The sequence below is a fragment of the Scatophagus argus genome, chromosome 20, assembly GCF_020382885.2.
Source record: "Scatophagus argus isolate fScaArg1 chromosome 20, fScaArg1.pri, whole genome shotgun sequence".
NCBI classification, from domain to species: Eukaryota; Metazoa; Chordata; class Actinopteri; family Scatophagidae; genus Scatophagus; species Scatophagus argus.
Genome location: NC_058512.1, coordinates 14072291 through 14100043, shown reverse-complemented (window position 1 = coordinate 14100043; position 27753 = coordinate 14072291). Strand labels below are relative to the sequence as shown.

Sequence of the window (27753 nt, the reverse complement as noted above, 5' to 3'; positions counted from 1 at the left end):
AGGTGGTTTATTTGGAGGGTCTGCTACTCAGGCTGCTCCTCAAGGCCCCTCTAAGCCTGGAGGCTCTGCTCCTCAGACAGGGACATCCTTACTTGGAGGCTTATTTGGCGGATCTGTTTCCCAGTCTCCTGGATCCCAGACTGGAGGGTCTATTTTGGGTGAGATTTTTGGAGGGTCAGCAGCTTCAACTACAGGAACACAGTCTAGTGGGTCCTTGGGTGGAATGTTTAGTGGGACTACAAACCAAGCTTCAACATCCTCAAGTAGTAGCTCTATATTGGGAGGTGTTTTGAGGGGATCATCTTCTCATTCAGCTAGTGAACAGACTGGTGCATCTCTTCAGGGTGGCATTTTACCTAGAGCTTCATCCCCTAATGAGATGTCTCATGAATGTTTACTTTCAGTCCAAGGAGTATCTGTTCCAGCTACAACATCCACTCCAACAGCCACACCAAAACCTAATGCTGACAAGAAAACATTTACTACAGCTCTTACCGATACTACCTCAGATATGCCACATTTACCAAAACCCAGTGATGACAGTGAACCCGCTTCAGTTCTCGCCAGTCCCAAAATGACTGTGAGTAATACAGCAACAAAAAGCAAAGAGCAGGGAGAAGCACTACAGCAACCCAATAGTACACTTCAGTCTGTTGGGGCAGGCTCCAGCAAAAGTGTCAGTGTCATAGAAGAAGTTAAATGCCAAGATGCTGACAAGCCACCTGCTTTAGCAAGTGACACTCTGTCCAAAGAATCTGAAATCTGTTCTCAAGCACAACAACCTGTTGAGTTGACTCGAGATACAGTATCACCTAATGTAGAAGCAGAAACACGAGCCACTCTATCAGCAAGTGCTGTGGTCCACAGACAACAAAAACCTCCAGAGCCAGAGAAACATGTTGGTGATTCATCAGCAGATACAGTTACAGGCTTTATGTCCTCCCTATTCAAACCTACAGTTGGACCCACTGAAGGTCCCCAGCAACAGCAGAAGAGCTCACCTTTCGGACTAGGTGGAATAGCACCCCAAGCTGCTACTGGTCAAACTGCGGCATCAGTGTTAGGAGGTATTTTTGGTGGGTCTAACACAGATACAGCAGCTCCACAGACGGGGGTATCATTATTGGGAGGTTTATTCAAGGGGTCTGCTCCTCCAGCCAGTCAACAAACCACCACTTCCACCACTGCAGGGTCAATATTAGGTGGAATGTTTGGAGGAGGATCCGCTGCAAAGTCTGTGGGTCCACAGACTGGTGGATCATTACTAGGCGGAATGTTTGGAGGATCTGCAGCAACAGCACAGCCCGGTGGTTCTTTACTCGGAGGAATGTTTGGGGGCATTACTGCTCAGACTGCAGGACCACAGACTGGTGCATCAGTACTTGGTGGCATAGGTGGATCTTTGTTTGGGGGTATGGGACAGCCACCTAAGCCATCTGGATCCATGCCAGCGGAGCCTAAACCAACACCTGAAACTACTCCACATTCAAAGATTAAGAATGAAAGTGTGCCACCTAAAGTATCCTCATCAGTCACTGAGGCTAGCACAGATAAAATTGTGGACTCAGTCCTGCCAGATAACAATCAAGAACCATCAAGCAGCTTAACAAGTAATAGTGTTGCAGCATCTGGAGTAGTTTGTCCAGAAACCTCTGCTGTCACGAGTACTACATGTATTACGTTTGACCTCACCCATAAGGCAGAAATCACTGAAAACGAAAAGTCAGCTGTTGAGGAAGAGATGATACATGAGAAACCCGTGGTCCTTAAAGAAGACCCAGAGTTTAACGAAAGTGTCAAATCAGTCCCACCAAACACCAAAGGTGAACATACTGATATAGCTCCTTCAGTTAATCAGTTGCCCACTAACACAGAGCCACCTCAAGCAAAGTCTCTGTTTGGTTTTATATCGACGCAGAGTGATGCAGGCAAATCTCTTGGATCGCTATTTTCATCAACAGTGCCAACTGGTGCTCTGTCAATGCCTCAAACAGAAGGAGGCAGTGGACTGTTTTCAGGGTTAAAAACCCTTTCTGGTGGCCTGTTTCAGGAGGAAAAACCTGTTACTGGAAAACAAGAGCCACCGACCACTTCATTGTTTGGGACAAAAATAAGCTTTCCTTGGCAGGCAGAGCCACCCAAGCCACAAGCTGTCCCAGTTATAACATCTCAACCCAAAACTGACTACAAGCCAACAACTGGTCAAATGCAAACTGTACAAAAGGTGGCAACATCTGACGCCCAAAAAACTGAATCGGTAGGTTCCACAGATGATATCACAAACTCCCAGATTTGCATCTCCACTCCTGAAGTAGATCCTTCAGCATCCCTGACCCCAAAGGAGAAGGAAAGGCTTGTAGAAACATACCCTTCTGCAGGTCCTACCTCTGGAGTGCAGCTGGACACCCAGTCCAAGAGGGATCTATTGAATGCGAAAAGGCTAGTAGAAGCATAATAAATGGCATTCTCCTTCACCATTTATGATGCATTCACACTTACAAAAAATGTATTCCCTGTCCAGCTCTGCAGTCCATCCATCTACACTAGTTTAATTTAGTATTTTAAGATTTCAGTTTGATGTGGTGTGCGTGTGTGTGTGTGTGTTTGTGTGTATACTTTGACATAGTTTTGTTGTTGTTGTAGCATCTACATTGTTTTTCATGTAATTTTAAAACCGAATTCCAAAACAGAATTTACATATTTCTATGATTATACAAATGACAAGAGAAAGTATTTGATGATTCAGTAGTTTATTTAACAGAGATAAAAGACCTTTTTTTTTGGATCAAGAATAAACATGATCATGACATTATACATAATGTAAATTTTGTTTGAGCATGGAATTCTGAAATTTGCATAATGTCATTTGTGTTGTGAATTTTATATTGTGAAAATGATTTTAGATAATTATTATAATTATTATTATTATATTATTGTCTATTTTCATAAATTAATTTTTTTAAGTCATTACTGTATAACCTAGAAATTCAAACTTTAAAATTTAACTAATCTGCGTTCTACCCCTGATTTTTTTTTTTTTAAATTTGTTATGAAATGCCACTTCTTTAAAAAGTACACACATATCAACTTTGCATATTTAATTGTCATCCATCTGAATCTCTTAAAGCTCAGTAAGCATTGCACACTGTATGTCTCCTGTCTTGTGGAAAGGTAAAGGAAAACATTGACGATAAAATATGCAGATTTAATTGTTTGCAGAAACAAGCCCTATTTAATAAGGACTCGAATTTACAAGGGATTTTATACCACAGACCTTAAAATAGAGTGTACTGTTATGTTGGGAATTTCTGTTTGAAAAATACATCTCTAATGTAGAAAAGGCACATGAGCATATACAGTGTGTAATGCGCATGCTAACACATTAATAGTTTTTACAATTTCATTATTTTCCCTCATGCAACAGCTTCCCAGCAAGGTTCAGTATTTTTAGGGCGTGTTGTGGTTTGTATAGCTACAGCAGTTGAACATTTAGAGAGGTTCTTAATATGTGTTAAATGGTTAAATAGTTAAGTGTTAGGTGTTTAGTTATTAAGTGTTAAGTGTCCAGCATTTGCACACAGTTCTTAGTAGATGGATAAGGATTATCACAGACCTTTAATTTTTAATTAGGTTGATCATTTCAGCACTGAAACTGTTTGTAAGATAAACATGTATTTAATAGTTCTATGTAACAATTCCCACTTATCTACCCTTGACAATAGGAAAAATGTGTTTTCCCCCAGTTCTGATCCTTAAAAAAAGTGTATAGTCTGACATTGAATATTTCTTCACTCCTCTCTCACCATTGTAGTCCAGTGGATAGTAGTCGCTTTGGATCATCAGGAAATCTGAGCCAGACCAGCTCCCAGCTTAGTGAGACTGGCCATGAGAGTACTGGAGGGTCAGAGCTGGAGGAGTCCTTCCACTCCTATCATAGCACTGGCTTTCACCCCTCCAATGGACAGCCATGCACCAATGGACATCTTCCCATCAATGGACACTCTACTGTCAGTGAGAACGAGATACATAGGCCAGAGGTAGGATGTGGCCTGAAAAAAGACTCTACAGCAGAGAGAGAGTCTTCTAAACTCCAGAGGTACAATATTTGTCAAGATATTTGTCAACTCGTATTGGTATTTGCAGTAATGAACACACATGTTAACTTAAAGACTGTCTCTATCTGTTTCTGCCACTCTACTGTTAAATCCACATAACTCAGGTTCCATGATGATGGGCCACCCCTACCCTTCTCCCCATCCAGAGTTCGTTGGTTGAAGGCCATTAATAAAGTCAGGGTTCAGCTCCGGGAGGTAGGCAGAGTTTCACTCTGTTTCTTTCTTACCCTCTTCTCTCCACTCTATCTCATGTCCATAAGGATTACGCATGCAGACATATACAACCCACCTAAAATTCTCTGAAAATGGTTGAGTTTAACCTCTTTGGTTGTTTGGGGTGATGCACTAAAATGTATCTGAATAATGTTAATATGTAACTGTATTTGTTATTTTTTGCTCCTCTATGACTTTCTGGTTACACAGTTTAATTGTTGGGAACTTTGGGGGTACACAGCAAAAGTGAAATGACTATGGTTTCTGTGCCCCATCAAAGGCAACCTAGAATTCATTTTCAAGTTAAGAATGAGTGTATTTGATTGGATTTAACCCACCTGTATGTTTACTGCCCACATGGTATTGCAGTTGCAGAAAACTTGTTATAATCTTAGACCTCACTCAGCTCTGCTGGACAGCTGCTACATCCCTGTTTTTAAGTAATATTGCATTTTGTAATTTATTTTAGATTCTGCTTATTCTTCCTCTCTCGTTCTCTGAAAAACATAAATTTAGATTTATTTATTTCAGTACAATAAATGTTGTTTGATAATGGAATAAGAATTCATATGACATTGTTTTTATCTCTACCGTGTCATATTTGGCTTTTATGTGTCAGAATCAAATGCATGTAGCCTCATATTGAACTACTTCTGGAGAATTTGTGTCCAGATCAGGTCAACAGATGTTGAATTTAATCCTGCTTCTAAATTAAATTGAAAATTATAAAAGGGAGGTAATAATTAACAAAAGAATCTCCAACTGGGGTTCATCCCATTGATTCAACTCTATGGCACAGCAGTAAAGGAGTAACTCTTGCCGAACCTGGCTCCATTAAAATGATTGGTTTGCATGGACTGGTTGGGAGGAATATGCGCTGTAAGTGGTGGCTGATTGAAGATATGAATATAAATGGAAGGTAAAGTGAAAGCTGTCTACTGTAAGTGATATTTATTACAGGACAAAGGCAAACACTTAGGACACAAGTCTAAAAGACTGTAATGAATTAGAAGTGGCTATTAATCTGACTAGACGTGTAAAAGTGACTGGCATGGTATGGAAGCTAGGCTTATACACTGTTTAAAAATAACAATAATAATAATATTCATACATTGAGATGAGATCAGATGTGTGGCTTGTTTCCTTGACATGCATACTAATGAAGAAGACAAATTGGAAGTGGCTGCCAGACCCATTTCCAATGTAAGTCTCAAAATGCATATTTGGCATGACTGAGCTGCAGTCTCTGAAAATGCACATCACTGTTATCTTCTCTATCAGGATTGCTTTCACTTTTTGCGAGCAGAAAAAGATAAGTCAGAAATACTAGTAAATAGCATAGTGGAAACACAGAAATCGAGACTGACACTGAGAGCTGTCAGCCTTTCAGCCTCAGATTGGCTTTGTGCTCGGAATACATTGCTGGAGGACAGAAAGAGAGAGAGTAGAGAAAACACGCAAGAGGGTGGGAGTGGAAGTGGGAATGGCTACTTAACCAAGAGTGAATCTCTGTGTGATTGTGTTCTACCACTGTCGCGCTTGCCATTCCAGTGGTAGAAATGAGGGATTCAGCACCTCTGCATCTCTTTCAGTTACAGAGGATGTGTTTTAATAGAGGCAGAGGAAGACACTGAATAATACAGCCGGGGAAACATTTTGAAGAAAGAAAAGGAAATTCCAGTTACTTGAATTAGCACTCTCCTTGCAGATTTTATGAATCTTGCAAAATAATATCTACAGGTTGTTCTTAATTATATAAACATTCATTTTTTACCTTCAAGGTAAGCCTAACATTTGAATATATATTTTTGTCTTTTTATACACTAACTCTTCATAAAGTAATACATAGTAATGCATGTTTTACTGAACTGTTTGAGTAATGTACATAGAAAAGGTGTTAGGTCTTATGCGTCTTTGTACTTCTACAGAAAAGACTTCAGTTGGTTTCATTACTCAGTTGAGCTAATTCATTTTTTGATAAGATGTCAACTTAAAGACTTCAAAAGGCAGATGTCTTTTTTATGTCTTTTTGATCACATACTGGATCATGACTGTCTGCAAAAAGAGATTGTGGCCTTCACAAGTGTACCTAAATCTTGTTATGTTTTGTTTAATTGTTATTATTTGGAAGTACCAAATTTGTTATAGAACAAATCCATTTAAGCTAGATATTTATTTTTACCATATTTCTTAACTCATGAGAAATGGCAGAATAGATGAGATTTTAATGAGGCATAATCTTCCCCATTAATTTCAGATGATTTCAGCATGATTCCATTTATCTTAAATGCTCATCAGCTTAATTTCAACATCAGTAGTAATAGAAATCATTCCATCTGAATAGTCTTAATTATAATTATACTTTTCTAGGCACTATTATCAGGCTAACACACACCTTCAGTGCTTGTTGGAGACCTCCAGTGCAGGGGTAGGGTAATAATAATGATGCACTCTGGACTATTATTCTTAATGGGTTAGAAAATACACTTTCCAAAATGAAAACTAAGGCACATCATAGTTATAAAATTTTATTATATTGTTTTATAAAATAAATTTCCAAAATAGGTTGTTAACATGTCTGTCAGCTTGTTAATTTAAACGGTGGAAAAAAAAAACTTTTTGACAGTTGTGTGGCATTGTGTAAAGAGCAACAGAGAGCTAAACTGCCTGCCATTAACCCAGGAGACTGGAATTTATGTCCTGTGCAAATAATTGTTTTAATGTTGCATTAAATTTTTTTATACTTACTTTCCCTTTCTGGCTTTCTACCAGAACTCTGTTCATGTACAAACAAAAGGAGAGAGGACAGATTTTCCTCAAACTCCATATTCTCTAGTTCTGACAAATCATACAGTATCTAGGTATCAAGAACAAGCAGCAGTATTGTTACCTGTCTCTTATAAGATTTTCTAAACTCCAGATGAGATGAACTACATGGAGTTGCTCTGTTGTAAAAGATGATATCACTGCGATCAGATAGTTTTGTGTGATATTTCTGTGATATGCAGTAATACCTTTGGCATGTACTCTGTAGGCAGTGGGTCAAAGCTATCAAGCTATGCAGCTGGTATGGGTGTGAAAGAATGACATGGCCTTAGAGGAAAGAGCTGACCTGTCATCTAATTACTAAGCTGCCTCTCCAAAGCATCCTAATTACTGAGATCTATGCAGCTGCATGGTGTTCATTCTGCAAGTTGCTACTCTGACTGAGAGGAGGTCAGTTAAAGCAACACTATCTATACTATTTTCGTACTGTACTTGATAGTGTAGTCTCTCACAGTGACCCCAAATATCAGAGTAATATTTCATTTGTGCTTAAATGTGGTAAACTGACTTGTTCATTTGTAAATAATGTTCTTTCCCATTTTTAAAGCATATGCTTACAGACTTAGCCATAATTTGTAGATTGTTGACACATACATACACTACCCTGTATTTACAATGTCAGAAGTTAAAATTACTTATTGTGTTTTTCGCTTAATTCTCTGGTCTGTTGATCGAATAGATTTGCAACAAAAACAAAATTGCCGATCAGTGCTCATTTTCACTATTTTGTCAACAAAATAAATTATCTTTTATTTTTTTGTCAGTCATGATGAAGACTCTCAGTCATTTCAAGTTTAAACTGTTGGCTTATGCTTACATCACCCTAAGGCGGAGTCACTGAGGCAGTGGTTTGTCCATGTGTGGGAATAGCTGATTAAGAGTGCCACTTCCCAGGGATGTTCCCCAGAGGAAGCCCCAGTGGACAGGATGAACCCTACAAATCAGACCTACTTCCTCTCTCGCCCAAAAGGGGAGACCTTCAGAAGAAGAGGTCACAGAGCCTCCAGAGGCCAGAGGATAATGGACTTCAGGACCTTTCTGATCTCTCCCCGTCTGGTGAAGACAGTAGTTCTGATTGCCAGGATGGCATTGGGGCTGTAAAGGATACTGTACCTAGTCTCACTGAAAGGATCAGAAATGAAGAAGAGAAGGAGGAAATGCAGACTGAGCAGTCAGAACAAGGCTCTAGTAACATAGTGGAACATATCCTAAAGGAGCTGAAAGGCATCAACAAGATTCAGGAGGAAATATCTGACCTGAGGCAGTATCTAACATCTGTGCGAGGCTCAGTGGATGAAGTATCTTGTTGTGTTGATGCTGTACTCAGTGAAATAGGTGAGCTGTACTCTGGGGCTTCAGCTGCACCTGATCCTAGTCCAGTTTCTCAAACACCTCGCTTCAGGCGAGGAAGCCTTGGTAGGCAGAACGCCATAACATCTCTTTACTCAGAATGTATAACATGTGACAGTACTCCCAAACCTTGGCATGTTGATAGGGTCACTCTTCATTCAGACCAACAAACAGACCAACTGAACCTGGAGCAGAGTTCAAACATGCTCCTGCCAGGCCCTGCAAAAACTGACCCTTGCTACCTGGAGCTTCATCATGGCCATGGCTACCAAAGCACCAGCTCTTTGTCATCATGTCACAGTTCCAGCTGTCAAGAAGCAGGCTTTCTGTCTGGTGACACAGAATACGACAGGTGGCCTTCTGCTGACATGCAGCTCAGTATAAGTGGAGAGGGAGGTTGGAGTGAGGAGGACATCTGCTCTTGTGCAAACAGTACAGAAGAGCTGGAGAACTGTCTAGATGTGTGGGGTAGGTGTGCCACAGAGGAGACGCAAAGCAGCACACCAGGTCATTCTTCACACAACAGTTCTGAGCATCTCTCATTACTGTTTGGACACCATTATAATTCCCCTTCAAGTACTTCCAGTGTTGTGGATTGGAGACCTCCTAGACTACAAACTGAGGAAGAAAACTTGGAGTGTGACTGTTCCGCTAACTGCCCATACTCACGTAGTTCTGGTTACCACACAATGGATGCTTGTGCAAATGAAATGGACAGTGGACCCTCTAGAAGTCTGAGCTACTCCACTGTACTGTTGACAGACTGTGATGATGGGTACCTGGAGCCACATTCACCGTGCGATGACTGTCCATCATCTGGTGACACTCTCGATCTAGGGTCTGCTGACAGTTTGGACAGGGAGTGGACAGATCACAGCATCTCCAGGGATGAAGTAGGAGAATCAGTGACACAGGAGTCTTCTGAAATAGATGATGATAGCGCTATGACTTCCAATGTCGGTTTTGATGCTACAGCTTTTAGCAAGGCTGTACTCACTTTTAGGTCAGCTTTGAAAGGGGCTCTGAAAAAGTTAGAAGGATCCAACCCTGAAGATTTGCAAGATGGTAGTGAGTCTGAGGCATCTCCATCCCCTGTTAGACAAACCAGTGTACAGGAGCAGAGCAGTGCAGAGTACACAGAGAGAGAAGTTAGTCTGGCAGAAAATCACACTCAATTTGGCATGCCAAACGAGGACAGTGAAGCTTCGGTCTATATGGATTGTAATGAAATATGTGAAAACCTGTTATCCTCCTCTCAAACATTTCCCCTTGAAGCAAGCCACTCTCTCACCTCAACCGAGCATCACTCTGAAGAGATTTCAAATGGCAGTGGAGAATGTCCAACAGAACTATCTAACCTTGACTTAACACCAGACCATCTTCCAGCAAGACAGGACGAAGGTGCACTGGGTCTGGTGCTCAGTACAGATGAGGTGCGGTTAAGCCCAATTAGAGAAAATCACATTCTCGATGAGTTAAATCAAGAAAAGCCTACCGATGCCAGTCACAGAGAACGTATAGCTAATTTCCAGCGCATTCTGAGAGAAAAGAGGCAAACTCGTCACAGACTGTCCAAATCTGCTCAGGGGTCGCAAGGGTCCCATGGCTCACAAGGGTCTCAGGGATCCCAATCTCAAGATGAGTTTATCTCAGGTATATTTAAGGTTATTTTCTATACCTTTAATCACTGGCAAGCCCAGTAACAGCAAAAAATACACCTTTAAGTGTGCAGTAATCTGATTACATTTATGTATTGAGATTAAATGTCTAGCATTATACTATAATATTATTTATAAAGCCTTGTTGATTTCAGATTCATTAATTTGTGGTTCCTCTTTAACTTACTGTTTTGAAAATGTGCTCAGAGTAGTCTGCTGAGGTGTAGCTGTTCAGCATTATTTCTAATTCTTATGTGATCTTTTTTCCTCTTTGCAGAATGTTGGAGAGAAGATAATCAGGTTACTCATAACATTAGCTCTATATTTAAGCTACAGTTTTTCTGTGCTTTTGATTTTGATGTTGTGGAATGGCTGTGTTCATTGTTTTTTTTCTCCACTATTTGTCGCTTTCAAAGGAAATGCTAGTGAGCACTCCAGAGCATAATACACTATATGCAAATGGAACAGGTTATCATTTGAGCAGATATATAACATTTATTTAAAACTGGATCCTGCAATTCTGGAAAAAGACATTTGTCCCATCACTTAAAATATTCTTTATGATAAATAATTAACTATTGGTTTCATTCATGTTGCTGCTTTCGAGTACAACTCCACGGTTCTGTTTCCCCAGAAATTTTCAAACACTCTCAGACACTCATACTGTAAGAGCAAACTCCAGAGAGATCTCCACTTTAAACTTTTGTCAGCTTTGAGACAGAGATGCCATCACAGAAGAAACTCTACCTTTGAGTAAGAAGTAAAAAGTAAAAGAACTTATGTTCGTGTGCAGTTCCTCAGTCACAGTTTTGTTGATGGTGTGAAATAGTTGGAAATGTTCATTTCTTTCTACTACTTATCTTACCTTTTCTCTAACAGTTTATAGCCAAAAAAATTATTTAAACAAAGTTTATTCCGTTTTGACCTGTGAAATAGAACTTACTACCTGTGGTTTTGTATCTGTATAATTTTGGTCTACCATTGCATTTCACATACCAGGAACATTTATTCAAACCTGTATTTTAAAGGCGTCACTTATTTATTTATGCATTTATTTATGTATTTGACTTTGCATGTTCTATAACATCAAAGAGGTTCAACTCAACCAATTGCAACTTTCCACTACCTCCCCTCATCTCATAATGTAATACAGTGTGTCAGCCTTTTTAAATCCTCTGCCTAAATTTTCACGTTTTCAACCTTGTAGGTTCGAGATGAGGAACCCAATGCTAGGCAGGCCTGGGTTAAACCAGGGTAAGTCATATATGGTTAACACATACATTTGTTTTGCTTGTCGCAATCTGAAACATAATTTATTTAAAAGAATAATTGATTTTGCTCATTCACTGTCCACCTGTTGTTCATTTGCACTGTTTACCTCACCCACTTGCACTATACTCCACCCTGCACTACCCTACTTTTGGACTACCTCCAGAAAAATATTTATTTCACTTATTTTATTTTATGTTACCCTACTCTATTTTATTTTTATTTTTATTTTATTCTTCAATTATATGTTACTGTTACGTTCTATGTATGCCCCAATCACCAAGACAAATTCCTAGTAATGTGAAACCTCTTCACTTACATGGCAATAAAGTCTTTTCTTTTTTTTCTGAATTAATAACTAAATACAGTATCAAAAAAGCCCTTTACTATAATCATGTGCCATATTTTGATTACAATGAAAATCTTCTGCTCTGCACTGCTGTTATTTTGTATGAATACTTTCTATTAACTTTAATATCATTTTTGTTGGTGCATAGTGGCGGATCTGGTCTGTATGGAATTGACAGCATGCCAGACCTGCGTAAAAAGAAGCCTATCCCCTTGGTCAGCGATGTGGTCAGTACTAACCACAGCCATAATTTCATTTCTGTATATACTGTATGTCATATGTCATTCTGTTTGTTTTGTTCTTGCTTTGTGAGTGCAGTGCAGTGAGTCTTTCTTTTTGTGATACAAACAAGTCACAGTTACTTCAACTTTTGAGCTGAATTTGGGATGAACTTGTTATCAACAAACGGAGAAAAAATATGAAATCAGACTGCTAATTTCTCTCTCCCTCCTCTCTTAAACCCGAAACTATTCCCCACAACTCTGTTGAATGCATTCATTCTCCTTGGTCAGGCTATGGTAAGTTAATAGAACCCAGTTGCCACTCCCTTTCTACTGAAGTGCAAAATATCAAGTGGGACAAATAAAAGAGTAGTTGCCACAACCATTTATGTGTACAGCATGTTGATCTCTTTGATCACAAAACTCTTCTTTAATACAAATGAAAACATTTGCATGCTTCTTCTTGTTCATGGGTAGCTTTCCTTCCTACTTGATATTGTCATTAAATTATATAATCCACAAATCATTCCTCACCTTTTGGTTTGGATTTTTCTTCACCTGCTCAGCTTTGCACAGACAAATAAAAGCACAAGGATAGAATATACTACTAACACTCCCCCCAAAAATGTGATGGTTTTGCTGTTGTTAGTGTGATGATAGTGTTCTAGGGGTATAGCTTTGTCCCTTTTAGTTCCAGGTGGTAACTTCACTAGTTTTTTTTTTTTAAACTAATAATACTCACATGGGTTTTCTGATCTGGTAAGAATTAAACCTACTCACCATCCTTACAACCCTGCATTTTTTTAACCGTACTTACCTTCATCATAGTAATATTTTGAGGTGTGCTTGGTTGTGGGTTGTTATGCGTTTAATAAATGTTAACTTGGCCAAAATATCTTTTGTCACCTGTTGTTCAGTCCCTCGTTCAAGCCAGGAAGGCAGGGATCGCATCTGCCATGGCTGCACGCTCCTCAATCAAGGATGAGGAACTGGTGAGTATACCACCTTAAACTTTCCCTGCCTTCATTATGGAATGTCACCTGTATCACCAAAAAAGTTTTTAAATTTAAAACTCTTACTGTGTTCTAGCGTCTCAACAAGTTACACAAAGCAGATACTTATTTGCCATTTCTTTCTTTGTAACTGAATCAGAAATTCCATACATTGAAAAAAACTCTCTCCTATTTAGAAAAATCATGTCTACAAGAAGACGCTACAAGCTCTCATCTACCCCATATCCTGCACTACACCTCATAACTTTGAGGTGTGGACTGCCACTACACCCACATACTGCTATGAGTGTGAGGGGCTGCTGTGGGGAATAGCCCGCCAAGGCATGCGATGCTCTGAGTGTGGAGTCAAATGCCATGAGAAGTGTCAAGAGTTGTTGAATGCTGACTGTCTACAGCGTGAGTACTGGCCAGAGAACATTTTAAGTGTTTTAAAAATGCTGTTTTCATGCAGTAGGCACAAAGATTTATGAAGAGGAGAATTTGGGGCACTTTTCCCTTGACATGTCTTTCCCTTACAAAAATGCTAATAGCTTAGGTTTCAAATCACATGCATTGCTGCCAGTGATGCAACACAGTAATTTCTAAATAGATTTTAATCTGAATACATTTTTGTAATGTTTAGGCGCTGCCGAGAAGAGCTCTAAACATGGAGCTGAAGACCGTACCCAGAACATTATCATGGCCATGAAGGACAGGATGAAGATCAGGGAAAGGAACAAACCAGAAATCTTTGAACTTATCAGGGAAGTGTTTGTCATCAGCAAAGCCATCCATGCTCAACAGATGAAGACCATCAAACAGAGCGTACTTGACGGCACATCAAAGTGGTCAGCCAAGATCACCATCACAGGTATCTTATTGATCAAAACTTATTTAAGTGCAACTCTAAAATTCACTCCTTAGCATCAATCATTGGAGTGCACTGTGTGATTCTTGTTAGTGCTAATGGTGGTTTCTCATGTCTTTGTTTCTCTGTCATTGTGGTAGTTGTTTGTGCCCAAGGACTTCAGGCAAAGGACAAGACAGGATCCAGTGATCCATATGTCACTGTTCAGGTGGGCAAGACCAAGAAAAGGACAAAGACCATTTATGGCAACCTCAATCCTGTCTGGGAGGAGAAGTTTCACTTGTAAGTCACCAGAATGGTTATTAATTATGTGTATAAGTATTCAACTTTACTTTTGCAGTTTTTTTTTCTTATTGTGTAAAAACTGATAACTATTATTAGCAAGGCTAATAATAATAGGCCGAAATAGGCTCCGTCAGTCAAACTCTTTTCAAGAAAATCATACTTTGTCTTTATGTTTGTTCTTCACACACACTGTACCATTATCTGCAAAAAGATGCATCCCTTATTATATTATTCTGTAGATTATGTTATTTCATTTCTTTTTTGTCCCCACTAGTGAGTGCCACAATTCTTCAGACCGAATTAAAGTGCGTGTGTGGGACGAGGATGATGACATCAAGTCGAGGGTGAAGCAGCGTCTCAAGAGGGAATCTGATGATTTCCTTGGCCAGAGTATAATTGAAGTTCGAACGCTGAGTGGAGAAATGGACGTCTGGTACAACCTGGGTCAGTATGCTCTCTGTGGACATACAGTAAGAACCATACTGTATATATATAACGGTCTGTCTTATCGATATACTTTCAGATGCTAAACACATGGTAGACCTGGGTTATGTCTTAAATAGCCGCTACAACTTAATTCTTGCAGGCTATGTGAATAACAGCTAACCTCTTGGATACACAAGAAAGGATTACAGTATAAAGATATTTAGTCCTGGGACCCTTGGATAATAAGATACAGCATGTTGCTCCTTATTTATCATGTCAGATTTGCTTAGGTCTACCTCAAGGTTTTTCTCCACGTACTCCAAAGTTATTAATTACAACACCCTGGATTTCAATGTGCATGACTTTTTCTTAATGAAGGATTGATCTGCCTCTGATGAGGTGTACTGCTTAGCTCTTTGAGTTTCTGTTTGGTGCTAAGTCTCCTATTTTCCGTTAGTCCAGTTAGCGATTTGTTTGAACTTCATTACTCAGTGGTGGCCCTAAGGCCTGTATTGGCCTGCATGGAAAAACCTGGCAAGCTTGTTGAATGAAGTCCTTGTTTACTTGCTGACAGTTGCTCTCATTTCATGAAAAATAAGTTTCTATAATAATAATAATAACAATAATTATGCTATATAATTTCATGATAACACCCAGTACTATTCCAGTGTTTTAATTTGGATGAGACCTGAATAGAAGCCACAGGAGCTAATTTGTATGCTATTTTGTACGAGCATTGGTGTACAGCACAAATTAAGGTACATTCTCAGGATAAAATCTTGTTCTGATTTTGTTTTGGTTTTTTATCACATATACAAGCCACACTGTCTTTGGATTTTTTTTCTCAATTATTGTCTCTGTCTGTTTCTTTTTAAATTTTTTATCCAGACACCTGCTCAACTGTTGGTCAGTAAACACTGCCAAGAAGTTAACTGATTTCTCAGGCGTGATGTCATACTCTCTATCTAAAGCATCTCTGGGTTCTACTTGATTTAAATGCTGAAGGTGACTTCAACGTGGAAACAATAAATCTTCCACTAGAACATTATGACACTGAAGATGAATGTGCCTGCTGTAAACCTGCTTTTGATTCTTTTATACCAGGAGACATTAAGGTCTCAATTTAATATCCTTGTGGTATTCACATGAGCAAAATACTCCTTTGTTTAGGAGTTATTAGGAATGAAAATTCAAAGAAAAATGAATCATCATATAATGATGATCATGTAATATGACTCACCATTTCAAACATTTTCCTTCTCAATCTCTATCTTCTTGTATTCCAAAGTGCCCATCTTCTCCTTACGCTCCCCCTTTCTCCTCCTGATGTGTGATTATCAAGTAGCAGCACTCTAGTCGGAAATCGACTGCTCTGCCGACATGTACAAATTACCCTTAATGATGTGCCTGTCAGGGCAAATAGCAGGGGTGAGCCGCCGAGCACTCCACCTCCAGAGAGGCTGTGGCTCAAGTGTCTTCAGTGATCAGGCACAGATCCACACAGCCCACTGCCATTGTCTCCCTCACTATCAGCTGGAGGACTTCCATTAGCGTTGCCGGCTCTGCACTGCCATAAAACCATAGAAACATAACACCCTGCAATAGAACTGCCATGTTAATAGTCTGTAATTACTGTTGTGTTAACAGACCTGGTTTCGTGTGTGTCCGTGTTCTAGATTTGGATTGGAGTTATGAATCAAGAGTGTGTGCATTTGTGTTTAATTGCAGAGAAAAGAACAGACAAGTCAGCCGTGTCAGGTGCCATTCGCCTCCAAATCAGTGTGGAAATCAAAGGGGAGGAGAAAGTGGCTCCATATCATGTGCAGTACACCTGTTTGCATGAGGTATTTGATTCTCCTTGTGCTTGTGTTAAGAACCTGAACACAAAATATTAAGCCTGAAGTAGCCAACACGATAAGAGGTTTCTGTAATCATTCAATTAACCAATCACTCCCACCTTTTCATCAAAATCAATAAGAACAAGGTTTATGTCATGTAACTTGTAACATCGGACCCCCACATACTCTTCACAATGATGTTTCTGTCCATTACAGAACCTTTTCCACCACTCGACTGATGTGCTGGGTCAAGGTGTGGTAAAAATCCCAGAAGCTCGTGGAGACGATGCATGGAAGGTCTACTTTGACGATGTGGCACAGGAAATAGTGGACGAGTTTGCCATGCGCTATGGAATCGAGTCAATCTACCAGGCCATGACGTGAGTGTGAGATATCACAGCAGATGGACAAACTGTCTCTTTCACTGCCTGTTCATGTGTTTGTCACCTCTTCACACCCCATTCTTAGTTTCTCACCCACCCTTTCTGTTTTTTGCTTTCAAATGGAAGTCCCTCTCAGTGCTCTTGTCATTCCCTGTTGGCCACTAAATAAAAGAAAATCAATTATATAAAGGGTTGAAGATGTATTTGCGTGCTTCATAGAGATGTCTGTTGGCTTGACCCATCGTTCACAAAGAACACACTCCAGTGGGCCATGATAGCTAGCTGATAGGCAGATGAAATGTGCATTCCTAATAGGGCTCATTAGGTGAAAGCAAGACTCCTGAAAGGACACAGACTAACCAGATAAAGACACAGCTATGAATGAAAGGTCTTTGTGAGTGTGAGTATCATGTCTCTTTCAAGCTTTGCTTTTGTTTCTCTTTCCAGGAACTTTGCCTGTCTGTCATCTAAGTATATGTGCCCTGGGGTTCCTGCAGTGATGAGCACCCTGCTGGCCAATATTAATGCCTACTACGCCCATACAACTGCCTCCACCAATGTGTCCGCCTCTGACCGCTTTGCTGCCTCCAATTTTGGGGTTTGTATTGTTGTAGCGCACACACACAAACAAAGAATAAATCTCTTGTCTTGTATTTTTGTCCCTTTCCTTTTTCTACTAGTTATGCATACACCCACAATGCCTCTATTTTTCTCCTTCCATTTTTTGTGTACATGTCTTTTTCCTTCCACATAATACTTGTGTAAATGTACAATCTCTCTTCTTTTTTCTTTTATTCATCCTACAGAAAGAACGGTTTGTCAAGCTTTTAGACCAGCTACACAACTCATTGCGCATTGACCTGTCAACCTACAGGGTAAGATTTTGACATACTAAACAAATACCACAGGAGCAAAATTGCTCTTGAAAGTTAAATTGTTGCCTTGACATTGAAATATTACCTTAAGGGATACATTAAAGCCTTTTGACAAAGAATGGATTATTCTGTTATTTAAGCAGAAATCTACATTTTTATCTCAAATTATCTCATCACTTTGTTTCTGTCTGCACGTATAGCAATCTGATTTAAAGACATAAAAAGCAGCTGATAGAGCGCATGAGCTAATTTATATGTATCTTCATGAATGTGATAGTATATGGAAATTGGGAAAGTCGGACTTGGCTAATTTTGTTTTTCCTCTGTAGAACCACTTTCCTGCCAGTAACAAGGATCGCCTGCAGGATTTGAAATCCACCGTGGACCTTCTAACCAGCATCACTTTCTTCAGGATGAAGGTTTTTACTGCAGTTGCTCTATGCAGCAGTTTGATTTTTCAAAAGGGGCATTTTGGCAAAGAAGTCACAACCTAAGTCACATTATTCCATTTTTTAAAAGATAAACCTTCTTATCAGGTTATTCAAATGATTGTTTCCAATCACTTAATGCCAGTGTTGCTATATTCATTTGGTATTCAGGTCCAGGAGCTACAGTCTCCGCCCAGAGCAAGCCAAGTGGTGAGGGACTGTGTCAAGGCCTGCCTCAACTCTACGTACGACTACATCTTCAATAACTGCCATGAGCTGTACAGTAGACAGTACCAACCTGTTGACACAGTGAGTCGTATGCTGATTATCCAACTTTGCTACGTACCTTGAATCTAACTGCAGGCATTACAGTGACTACATGTCTGCTAAAGAAGACATAAAATCCATTATACTGATTGTGTCAAGTCCCTTACACTGTTGTGTTCTAATCTAGAACAAGGAGGAGCTCCCACTGGAGGAACAGGGTCCTAGCATCAAGAACTTGGACTTCTGGCCCAAGCTCATCATGCTCATTGTCTCCATCATTGAAGAGGACAGGAACTCTTACACGCCTGTTCTGAACCAGTTAGTAATGGGCTTATTCTCCCCTTACAATGGCAGGAAACCTGTTGCTTGTTTAAAATTTCAATCCGTTCTTCATTTGGTGGTTTCTGCTACATTGAGGGAAGACTGAGATTTTTTTAACACTTTAAATTCTCAGAAATGTTAATATGAATGCTTAAATTTTGATAGTCAGCCATATGATGTTTTTGTGTGCTTAGTCTTTGTGAAATTGACACCTCTCTGTCCCTCTCAGATTCCCTCAAGAGCTGAACGTAGGGAAGGTGTCAGCAGAGGTCATGTGGACCTTGTTTGCTCAAGACATGATGTATGCTATGGAAGGCAAGTCATACTCATTGCCATCACACTCATTTGCTCCCCTGTTCCCTTGTACAATTTCTTTCTTTGTGACAGACAAAAAAATCAGGTCAAACCAGCTCCAAATTTAATATATAACATTGTCTTAATGCAGTATTGCGATGTGTGACTCCCCACTTGAGACTAAATAATATATGATAGTACTAACAAATATGTTACTGTAGTATCCTGTAGAGCCATATTATAGACTCATTATAGTTTTGTTTTTTTTCTGAAACTGGAAATAGCACAAAGAGAAGTTCTGAAGTAGAAATGATACAGTAGCATAAAAGCAGTGAAAGAGTGAAATAACTGGGCAGGGTTTGAAAGCTGCTTATGTCTCCCAGGAGCCTTTCTGTGATTTTCCTCCACTCTACTGTACAGTTCTGTACAGTTTCACCAGTCCTCAGAGGCAGTCAGCTTTTATCCCAGCCTCTGTCCTCAAGATGAATCCCCTACAGAGATTATCACTGTGAAATATCTGTTTCACATGGTACAGTACAGAAGTGGTGGACCTTTCATGTTGAATCATGCATTAACATAAAAAGTGATGGAAAATGTTCAAAGTTGGAATGTGTCCTGAGAGGTTTTGCGCCAACAGTACTATGGAAGAGTTCTTCAAATGCAAGAGTAGTTGTGGTTTTCAATAAATTAATCAAATGCCTGGTTAGAATTGAGCCGTTTGTTATTATATCTTATGCACAATTCTTTCAGTTACTTTCAGCAAGTGTATAATTGATCTGTTTGCAGTAACTGTAATTAAAACATATTTGTGTCTGCAGAGCATGAGAAGCACAGACTGTGTAAGAGCACTGACTACATGAACCTGCACTTCAAGGTCAAGTGGCTCTACAATGAATATGTCAAGGAGCTGCCAAACTTTAAGGGCGTTGTTCCTGACTACCCATCGTAAGTGTCTTTGGCTTTTTTCATTCATAGGCCAAGATTTAAGGACAAATGTTCCAGAAACAAGAAAAACTGAAATAATTGCTCTGGTTCTGTGTTTTTTTTTTTCCTTGTAGCTGGTTCCTTCAGTTTGTGTTGCAGTGGTTGGAAGAAAATGAAGACGTATCTATGGAGTTTATGCATGGAGCACTAGAGAGAGACAAAAAAGATGGAGTAAGAAAACTAAAGTTGACCTTTTTAGTTGTTGTCATAAAAAAAAGAAAAAAGTTAAAAATTGCTGACATTACTGTTTACAAGCACACAGGCAATATCTGCACATGCACTTCAAAAGGTTGTTTTATAGCATGGCGATATTTATAAACTCTAGACAGTATACTGAATGTTGATAACATTTAACTATTGTTTATGTATTTGTTTGTGTTTTCCTCTTGCCCACCCTACATCATCTCAGTTCCAGCAGACATCTGAGCATGCTCTGTTCTCCTGCTCTGTGGTGGACATTTTCACCCAGCTCAACCAGAGCTTTGAAATCATCAAGAAACTGGAATGTCCTGACCCTAATGTTATGGCTCAATATAGCCGCCGCTTCTCCAAGGTAAACCCAAGAACATCACATTGTAAAAGGATTTGACTTGGAAAACAGCACAGTTCTCTTGCTAGAGCTACATGAAACGTAATGAAAAGGATATCTGTGATCATGTTACTTTTATTCTCACTGTGACTGTTCTCTTTTTTTAGTATCCCTGAAACATATGAGGGAAATTATAAAACATTGTCTGGAAGGAAATTCACTTTTTATGTAAAAGGAATTTGATATTTCTTCATTGAAAAGAAATGTTGATGTGGACATAATTGGGTTCAGAGGAACAGCACAGATTGTCAACTAGTTTTTCTCTTTTAATGAAACTTTGTTCAATACACAGTTGTAATGTATTTCTTCTTCTTTACAGACTATCGCCAAAGTTCTTCTGCAGTACAGTGCCATTTTGACTAAGAGTTTTGCTTCTTATATTGACAAAGAGAAGATTGTAAGTTGTCAGCACTTCATGGCATGTCATCACTTTTTGACCCTTACTTTATGCATTTTATACTACAAAAAGCCATCTTAAAGTCACTGATGTGGTTATTAATTTGTGTTACCTGTTGTGTCGCATAGAATATGTTAGAAATCCAGGCATATCTGGAGGATTGTTGTAACACTTGACAGATCCTCCAATGGATCCCTCATGGCATTAATGTTGTTCTCTCTCTTTGAATTTATTTTTAAGTTGTGCTTTTTTTCAAAGTTGAATAATTATGTAAATAAAAACTAACACATCTTTCATGTTCTGTCCACTGTGTCTCTCATTTCCGGTGTCTTTTTGCAGCCATGCGTCCTGATGAATAATGTGCAGCAGTTAAGAATCCAGCTGGAGAAGATGTTTGAGTCGATGGGTGCCAAACAGGTAATTCTAAAGTCAAAAGTGTGAATGAACTGGATGAACAATGTCCAGTATGATACTGTTAGTGCTTTAATAGCTAAAAAAAATACATATAAAATAATACCTACTAATAAAACATTTCTTACTCCGACATGAAAAGTGAAAGTTTAGGGGTGTTTATTTTTACAACAGTTAGTATTGTGTGGCTTGTGTTTCAGATTGCAACAGAGGAAGCACGGGTATGTACAGTATGGTAAAGTAGTGGTAGTTCAGACTAGGTGAAGTAGATTGGTAGTGCTGGTTTAGGACATTGCAAGGCCATAGTTGAAGTTGTTTATGCTGTGAATCTTAATTTATGTTACTTTGAGGTTGTTAGAAAGATCTATATGCCATCCTGGTGCTGATGTGATGCTGTACCATAGATCAACACTGACAGAGATTAGACTTTGTGCTGCCTAATAGGCTAGAGGATATTGAGACAGAGACTTAATTCAATCATGTCCTCTGTATTAGTGTCCTTAGTGTAGCGATGGTGAGGACAATCATTAGCTTCTCTGTCAGCTGTGACCTCCCTCTGGTTTGAATCCTTTACTTGGTTTTGCCTGTATCCTATTGTAGCTGTAGTGTAATGCGTTATTAGTAATGGTTGTTCAGCTGTGGCATTGTAATTGTTGGACAGTGTAGCAAAAGGTTCAACCATTGTGTTTACTTTACAATTGAAGCAAGATGAAGAAGTGGTAGAAGAGGAGGAGGAGGAGGCGGGAGAGGAGGAGGTAGGTTCCCATTATGGTCTGAGGAGATCTAAAACAGACATTTTTCTATATGAAAGTATATCTGACATTTGTTTAATCAGTTTAGTGGTGTGCAGTACACAACTTTATTGATTCTTCCTCCTCTTCCTCTGGCTTGGACAGCAGGCCTTAGCAATGGATGAGGAAGCAAAGGCTGCGGTGGGTACTGTAGATAGTAGAAGATTAGATTCTTTTGTATACATACATTCATACATACCCCTCTTTCGAACTTGCACTGACTTAACTGTTCTAGTCTAGTGATGTAAATACTAATTAGCACTCTACAAAAAGTAGTCATTTGATAGGAATGTCTTAAGTTGTGCAGGTATTTGATAATGTCCCACTTTGTTTGTTTGCTACTTTGGTGGGTAATTTATCCAGCTAAGTATGGCTGATTTGAAATTTTTATCCTTTCAAGGTATGGAGAAGTCACATTAAATTGCTAAGTTGTTACATGTGAGCTTCTTTGAGATATCAATAGAGTTTGTGACTGGCTTGTTAAAATGAAGGGAAATTGTGCCTTTGTTTTATGCTCTTTATCCAGGATGTTTTAAAACTAACCAGCTGTCTGTTACTAAATTAATTACCCTCAGCAGGTGGTGTTTATTTTTCCCTCCTATTTTGGATTTTGTTAGTCACTCATTTATTAATGTGGATTACCAAACTGAATTACCATGTCAGTTACAATGTCACTCGTCCGTCCATTCGTCTGAAAGTCGCAGCTTTAGTTAAGTCGTGGCTATCTGACCAAAGAGCTGTGCAGCGGTAGGATCTCTGAGCCCAGAGTTTCTTACTGTGCCATAATCATTTTACCAGTTAAAACAGATAGCTAACACAAATGTATTTTGAGGGAGAGTGAAGTCACAGTTATGCTTTTCCTCTCTTTTCTAGTGCAAGAATAGAGTGTTAGCATGGCAGGCAAGTTCACTGTATATGCATCCATGTTTTGTGATACATGACTGCATATACTCAAATTAAATATTGCATCACTTGTAATTTTGCACGGCATTCAGCTTGAAGCTTTGCTGAATGTGGTTGTCGTATTTGCGGCAATGACTCATAAATTTTAATGTTTTGTGTTGCCTTTTCGCCATCCCTCCTAGTTTGAGGAGAGTGAGGAGGAGGAAGAAGTAGGGGAAGAAGGGGAGAAAATTGAGGTTGAGGTTTGTTGCTGTTTGAAGTAGTTCTTATCCATTCTTGTTCTTTATGTCATTCTTATCCATCGTTCTTCCTACTCCCAGCAAGAGCACAGTGATACTCAGTCCTACTAAAACAAGATGTCCCTGCGGTTACCATGGTGGAGTTGATTGTGTGCAGTTTCTATTTCACAGTTTCATCTGTGGTCATGTCCAAACTGTTTTTAGTGACATTTTCCCTGGCCTTTCCTCAAAACTGGTCACTCATTACCCCGACAGTGAAGGTTATTTTTGGACTTTAAGTTGTACCTTTTCTTTAATTTGCGTTTTCTTTGTAACTCTTTTGTTTTTTTTTTTTTTTTTTTTTTGTTTTGCAATAGACTGACAAGGAGAAGGTGGGTTCCAATGTTACAAATGTAACATATGCTTCTTTAATTTTAATTCCAAGTGGCTAGAAAAAAAAATTAAAGAATAATCTTGGAGATTTTGTAGACCATTGTATCTTTGGTTGGTTGTTTCTTCAGTGTTGTTACTACATAACAGGATTTTTGACTTTTTCTTTTTCTTTTTAATATATCTAAAAAAATATTCCCACCTCTAAAAAGATGGATGTACCAGCAGAAAAGGTAGGTTACATGCATACCTCGTTTTATCTGCTGCCACCATCAATCCTCTGTAGTTCCCCACTTTATTGTAAATGAACAACAACTTCCCCATGGGAAAAGACTTAATTGAGGTTGTCCTGTGTTACCCTCCACCTGTCTATGCTGTCGTAGACTGAAAGTGCATTTGAAGACAAGAAGGTGAGTGTATGTGTACAAATCCATACATATTAATACCTCCATCTCCCCAAAAATACTCTCAGGCGAAAAAGAACACAATACAACACATTACAAACAGAACATCATCCATTTCTATCTGCCTTAACTTCCCTGAAGCCTTCCCTTTGTGCTGCGTAGCAGAAACGTTTCAGTCTCTCCTCACTAATGGTGTCATGCAATCCTGACAGGCCATGAATCAAAGGACCTTTGGATCATTGACTTAATGAGCCATACCATGGCCCCATCCATATGGCTTAGTTCCCCTGCGGGCAGTGCTTATTTAGATGATGCCACGGTGTACCTATGTTAGGTATAATGGAGGTGATTCATGGATCTTCCATTTCCCGACTTGTTCCCTCACACTGTGTTTGTGAAACTCACTACTTGTAGACCCATCTCCTGCAGTATTAAACTCTTTTTTTTTCTGTGCTCCTTTTGAAAGTCGGAGACTGCTGGTAAAAAGGTGGGTTTGTTCAGCTGTATGGGTTAAATTTTATTCATTTTTCATTGTTTTGGACATTGCAATCGTGGTGGCACCTGTGACATTTGTCTGCCACAGGTGCATAGAATATATTAAATTACATTACAGAACAGAACCCACCTCTGTTATGACTTTGGTATCCCTTGTTATGAAGCTTGACTGATCTTTTTTTAAATCTTAAATACTTGTTCCCATTTCTCTGCATTTTGTAGTTTTATGAAAGCTAGTAAGTTGCTAGAAGTTTTTTTTTTCCACTTTTTTTTTATGCTCTTCAACTAATATCCTCTCTGGTTTCTGTCTTCCTGTCTTTCCACAGATGGACACTGAGGCCAGTGACTTACTGAGTGACCTGCAAGTGAAGCTGAACAACGTGCTGGATGAGCTCAGCAGCACATTTGGGAACAGGTAGCCTAATCCTGACCCCTAAACACGTGCTCACACACATGCACACACACATGTTAACATATTCAGAAATCAGTAACCACACCTGCATTTGTGCTAACTGCTAACTCTTTTTTTCTTTTCAGTTTCCAGAGCCGTATAAATGATTGCATGCGACAGATGGCATCTCTGCTGTACCAGATCAAAGGACCTCTCAACGCCAACAACAAAAACCAGGTGGAGGCCGACTCTGACAACATGCTGCGGCCACTCATGGATTTCCTAGACGGAAGGTGAGTGGTTTAACTAATAATTGTCTAATAATAATGTGTTCACTGTGACAAGTGCAATCTTGTCTCAAGGGCCCAGCTGCAGTCCTGTATATTCATTCATTTTGGTCTCATTTGTTTCCCTTTCCTTTAACTCTGTCCTGAATTACAGAAATCTTTTGTTAAAAACCATATATTAGAATTGTGAATTGTTGAAATGAATTGTTTCTACTATCACCAGTTAGGTTTTGCACTCTGCAGTACTTTCTGTGATGCATTTGTCTCATCAGCTCATGTGTGTGTGTGTGTGTGTGTGTGTTTTGCAGACTGACACTGTTTGCTACCGTATGTGAAAAGACTGTACTGAAGCGTGTGCTCAAGGAGCTGTGGAGGATCGTAATGAGCAGCCTGGAGAAGACCATCGTCCTACCGCAGGGCAACGATACCTTTGTAAGCTCAACAGCATCCATCATCACCAGTTAAATGTTTGCCTCAAATACTTTTAAGTGCTTAAATGTACCGGCAAAAGAGCGGCAACTAATTTTCCTTTCTTTTTTTATTCAGGGTGCACAGATTCTCTCAGCTGCGAAAGAACTGGGTCAACTCTCAAAACTCAAAGTATAATAACGCCATCATATGTTTTACACCACATTAAATTCCTGCTGAGCTCAGTTTAGCCAAATTCTTACCCCAAAATTACTAGTTGAGATTGTATCTATTTTTCTGGGGAATTAACTCAGTCTGTTTGCTCATCATTTGGATGTGCAGGATCACATGGCAGGGGAGGCTAAAAGCTTGTCTCCCAGGCAGTGTGCTGTCATGGATGTGGCACTGGACACTATCAAGGTCAGTTTATACTGCAGGTTTTGGTTTCATTAGGATGCAGATAGACGGGTCAAATAGGCCTCATCAACTATTCATCCATTAATCAAATACCCTGAAATGTTATATAAGCAGCTTGTGGCCACAAGTTATCTGATTTAACAGTCCAGGGAAAAGTGTGTGGACAATAAAGTGGATAAAATGAGGTGTGACTTTTACAAAGCAGGATTAGCCAGAAAATGTCAGAAAAGTACAGAACTGATTTTGTTAAACCTAACCTTGAGTTTTTTTTTCAGTACTTTCAAATCAGGGAAATTGAGTGATCTTTTTCACAATTTAAAGAGAATTCTTACCATTTTATTTTGACAACTCTTACTGACACAGTGATAGATTGTGTTCAGAAGGCGATCAGTTGTGAGTAAACCACTTCTATTTGGTTCAAAATAATTTTGGACCAAAATCTAGTTCACCCTTAGTTGCTCTTTTAGACACGTATGTGCTGACTCACCACCTGTTTCCTTTGCAGCAATACTTCCATGCAGGAGGCAACGGGCTGAAGAAGGCGTTCCTGGAGAAGAGTCCTGAGCTGTCCTCACTTCGTCACGCTCTGTCCCTCTACACTCAGACAACAGACACTCTCATCAAGACCTTTGTGACCACCCAACATGCACAAGGTAGTTCAGACCATTTCTTTAGTAATACATCCAAAGAGGTATGGGAATAAAATATTTGCCATGTTAGTCCAGAAGAGGGCACTATATGCGTGTGTTTGATCAGTGAGGCTTTTCCCTGATTACTCCCTCTTTTAGATTTACACCTATGTCTTATGTATTTAACATGTTTTTGATGTTGAATTTTGTTGACATGTTATTGCTGTCTTCTCTTTATCTCCTGTGCTGCCTCTGTGCCAGTGCACAACGGAAAGGGTATTAGGTTAACTCCCAATGAAAAAATACAGCCCAGCAGGGGTAGGTTTCATTGATCTGCCAACCGTCCTCTCCTTCTCATTGTACATTTTGGTTTTGTCACTAAGGTGGGGTAGGTTGACCCTAACTCAGCCTCTGACACCCATGTCCCCTTCTTGCACAGACTCTGTATTATGAATCAAAGTTCCTTTTTGTCTTTGTCCAGCCAAATGTAAGCTCATTGGTGTATCTGGATGTACTTTACACACAGGTTCAGGCGTGGACAAGCCAATAGGTGAGGTGTCTGTCCAGATCGAGCTGCACACTCATCCTGGGAGTGGAGAGCGGAAGGTGACCGTCAAAGGTCTGTTTCAGTTTTCATAACCTGATGCCAATGACAGTATGGCATTTTTAACCCACTGTTCTCATCTCATTACACATTCTTCTTTTTCTGCGTGTCTGTTTTGACACATTTAGTCATGGGAGCCAGTGATTTAAAGTGGCAGACGACTGGCATGTTCCGACCCTTCGTGGAGGTCACCATGATCGGGCCTCACCTCAGCGACAAGAAACGCAAATTCCAAACCAAATCCAAGAATAATAGCTGGTCTCCCAAGTTCAATGAGAGCTTCCACTTGTAAGTACTGCTACAGCTGTATCTACTTTAGTAGTAGTTTATGAATAAAGAAGAACAGCCACTATCGTCTTCACAAACTTCACTTCATTTATTGTTTTTTTGTTTTACAGATGTGTTGACCTACTAACTTTGAACTAATATATTTTCATTGGGTTTTGGTATCACCGTG

General features: G+C 39.5%; 1 protein-coding gene across 8 annotated transcripts in view; it reads left to right on the top strand.

Annotated features, from left to right (window-relative positions):
• LOC124051212 (protein unc-13 homolog B-like) overlaps nt 1-27753 on the top strand; it is a 58499-nt gene that overhangs the window by 28134 nt on the left and 2612 nt on the right. For 2 of the 8 annotated variants that reach the window (XM_046374300.1, XM_046374298.1), the window contains 32 exons: nt 3812-4096; nt 4220-4310; nt 11370-11416; nt 11929-12007; nt 12293-12298; nt 12919-12993; nt 13191-13410; nt 13637-13864; nt 14002-14143; nt 14421-14590; nt 16301-16416; nt 16627-16790; nt 17241-17391; nt 17600-17668; nt 17998-18087; nt 18268-18405; nt 18551-18681; nt 18914-18999; nt 19797-19923; nt 20037-20133; nt 20372-20515; nt 20871-20948; nt 21288-21365; nt 24887-24975; nt 25098-25244; nt 25547-25670; nt 25785-25838; nt 25989-26066; nt 26569-26716; nt 26954-27010; nt 27219-27311; nt 27425-27584. In XM_046374300.1, the coding sequence (XP_046230256.1) occupies nt 3812-4096; nt 4220-4310; nt 11370-11416; nt 11929-12007; nt 12293-12298; nt 12919-12993; nt 13191-13410; nt 13637-13864; nt 14002-14143; nt 14421-14590; nt 16301-16416; nt 16627-16790; nt 17241-17391; nt 17600-17668; nt 17998-18087; nt 18268-18405; nt 18551-18681; nt 18914-18999; nt 19797-19923; nt 20037-20133; nt 20372-20515; nt 20871-20948; nt 21288-21365; nt 24887-24975; nt 25098-25244; nt 25547-25670; nt 25785-25838; nt 25989-26066; nt 26569-26716; nt 26954-27010; nt 27219-27311; nt 27425-27584 (3762 nt within the window). Of the gene's footprint in view, nt 1-3811; nt 4097-4219; nt 4311-6318; nt 10158-10439; nt 10463-11369; nt 11417-11928; nt 12008-12292; nt 12299-12918; nt 12994-13190; nt 13411-13636; nt 13865-14001; nt 14144-14420; nt 14591-16300; nt 16417-16626; nt 16791-17240; nt 17392-17599; nt 17669-17997; nt 18088-18267; nt 18406-18550; nt 18682-18913; nt 19000-19796; nt 19924-20036; nt 20134-20371; nt 20516-20870; nt 20949-21287; nt 21366-21559; nt 21581-22063; nt 23617-24886; nt 24976-25097; nt 25245-25546; nt 25671-25784; nt 25839-25988; nt 26067-26568; nt 26717-26953; nt 27011-27218; nt 27312-27424; nt 27585-27753 lie in introns of those variants that run through there. The other 6 variants (XM_046374295.1, XM_046374302.1, XM_046374296.1 and 3 more) reach the window with 6 other exon arrangements.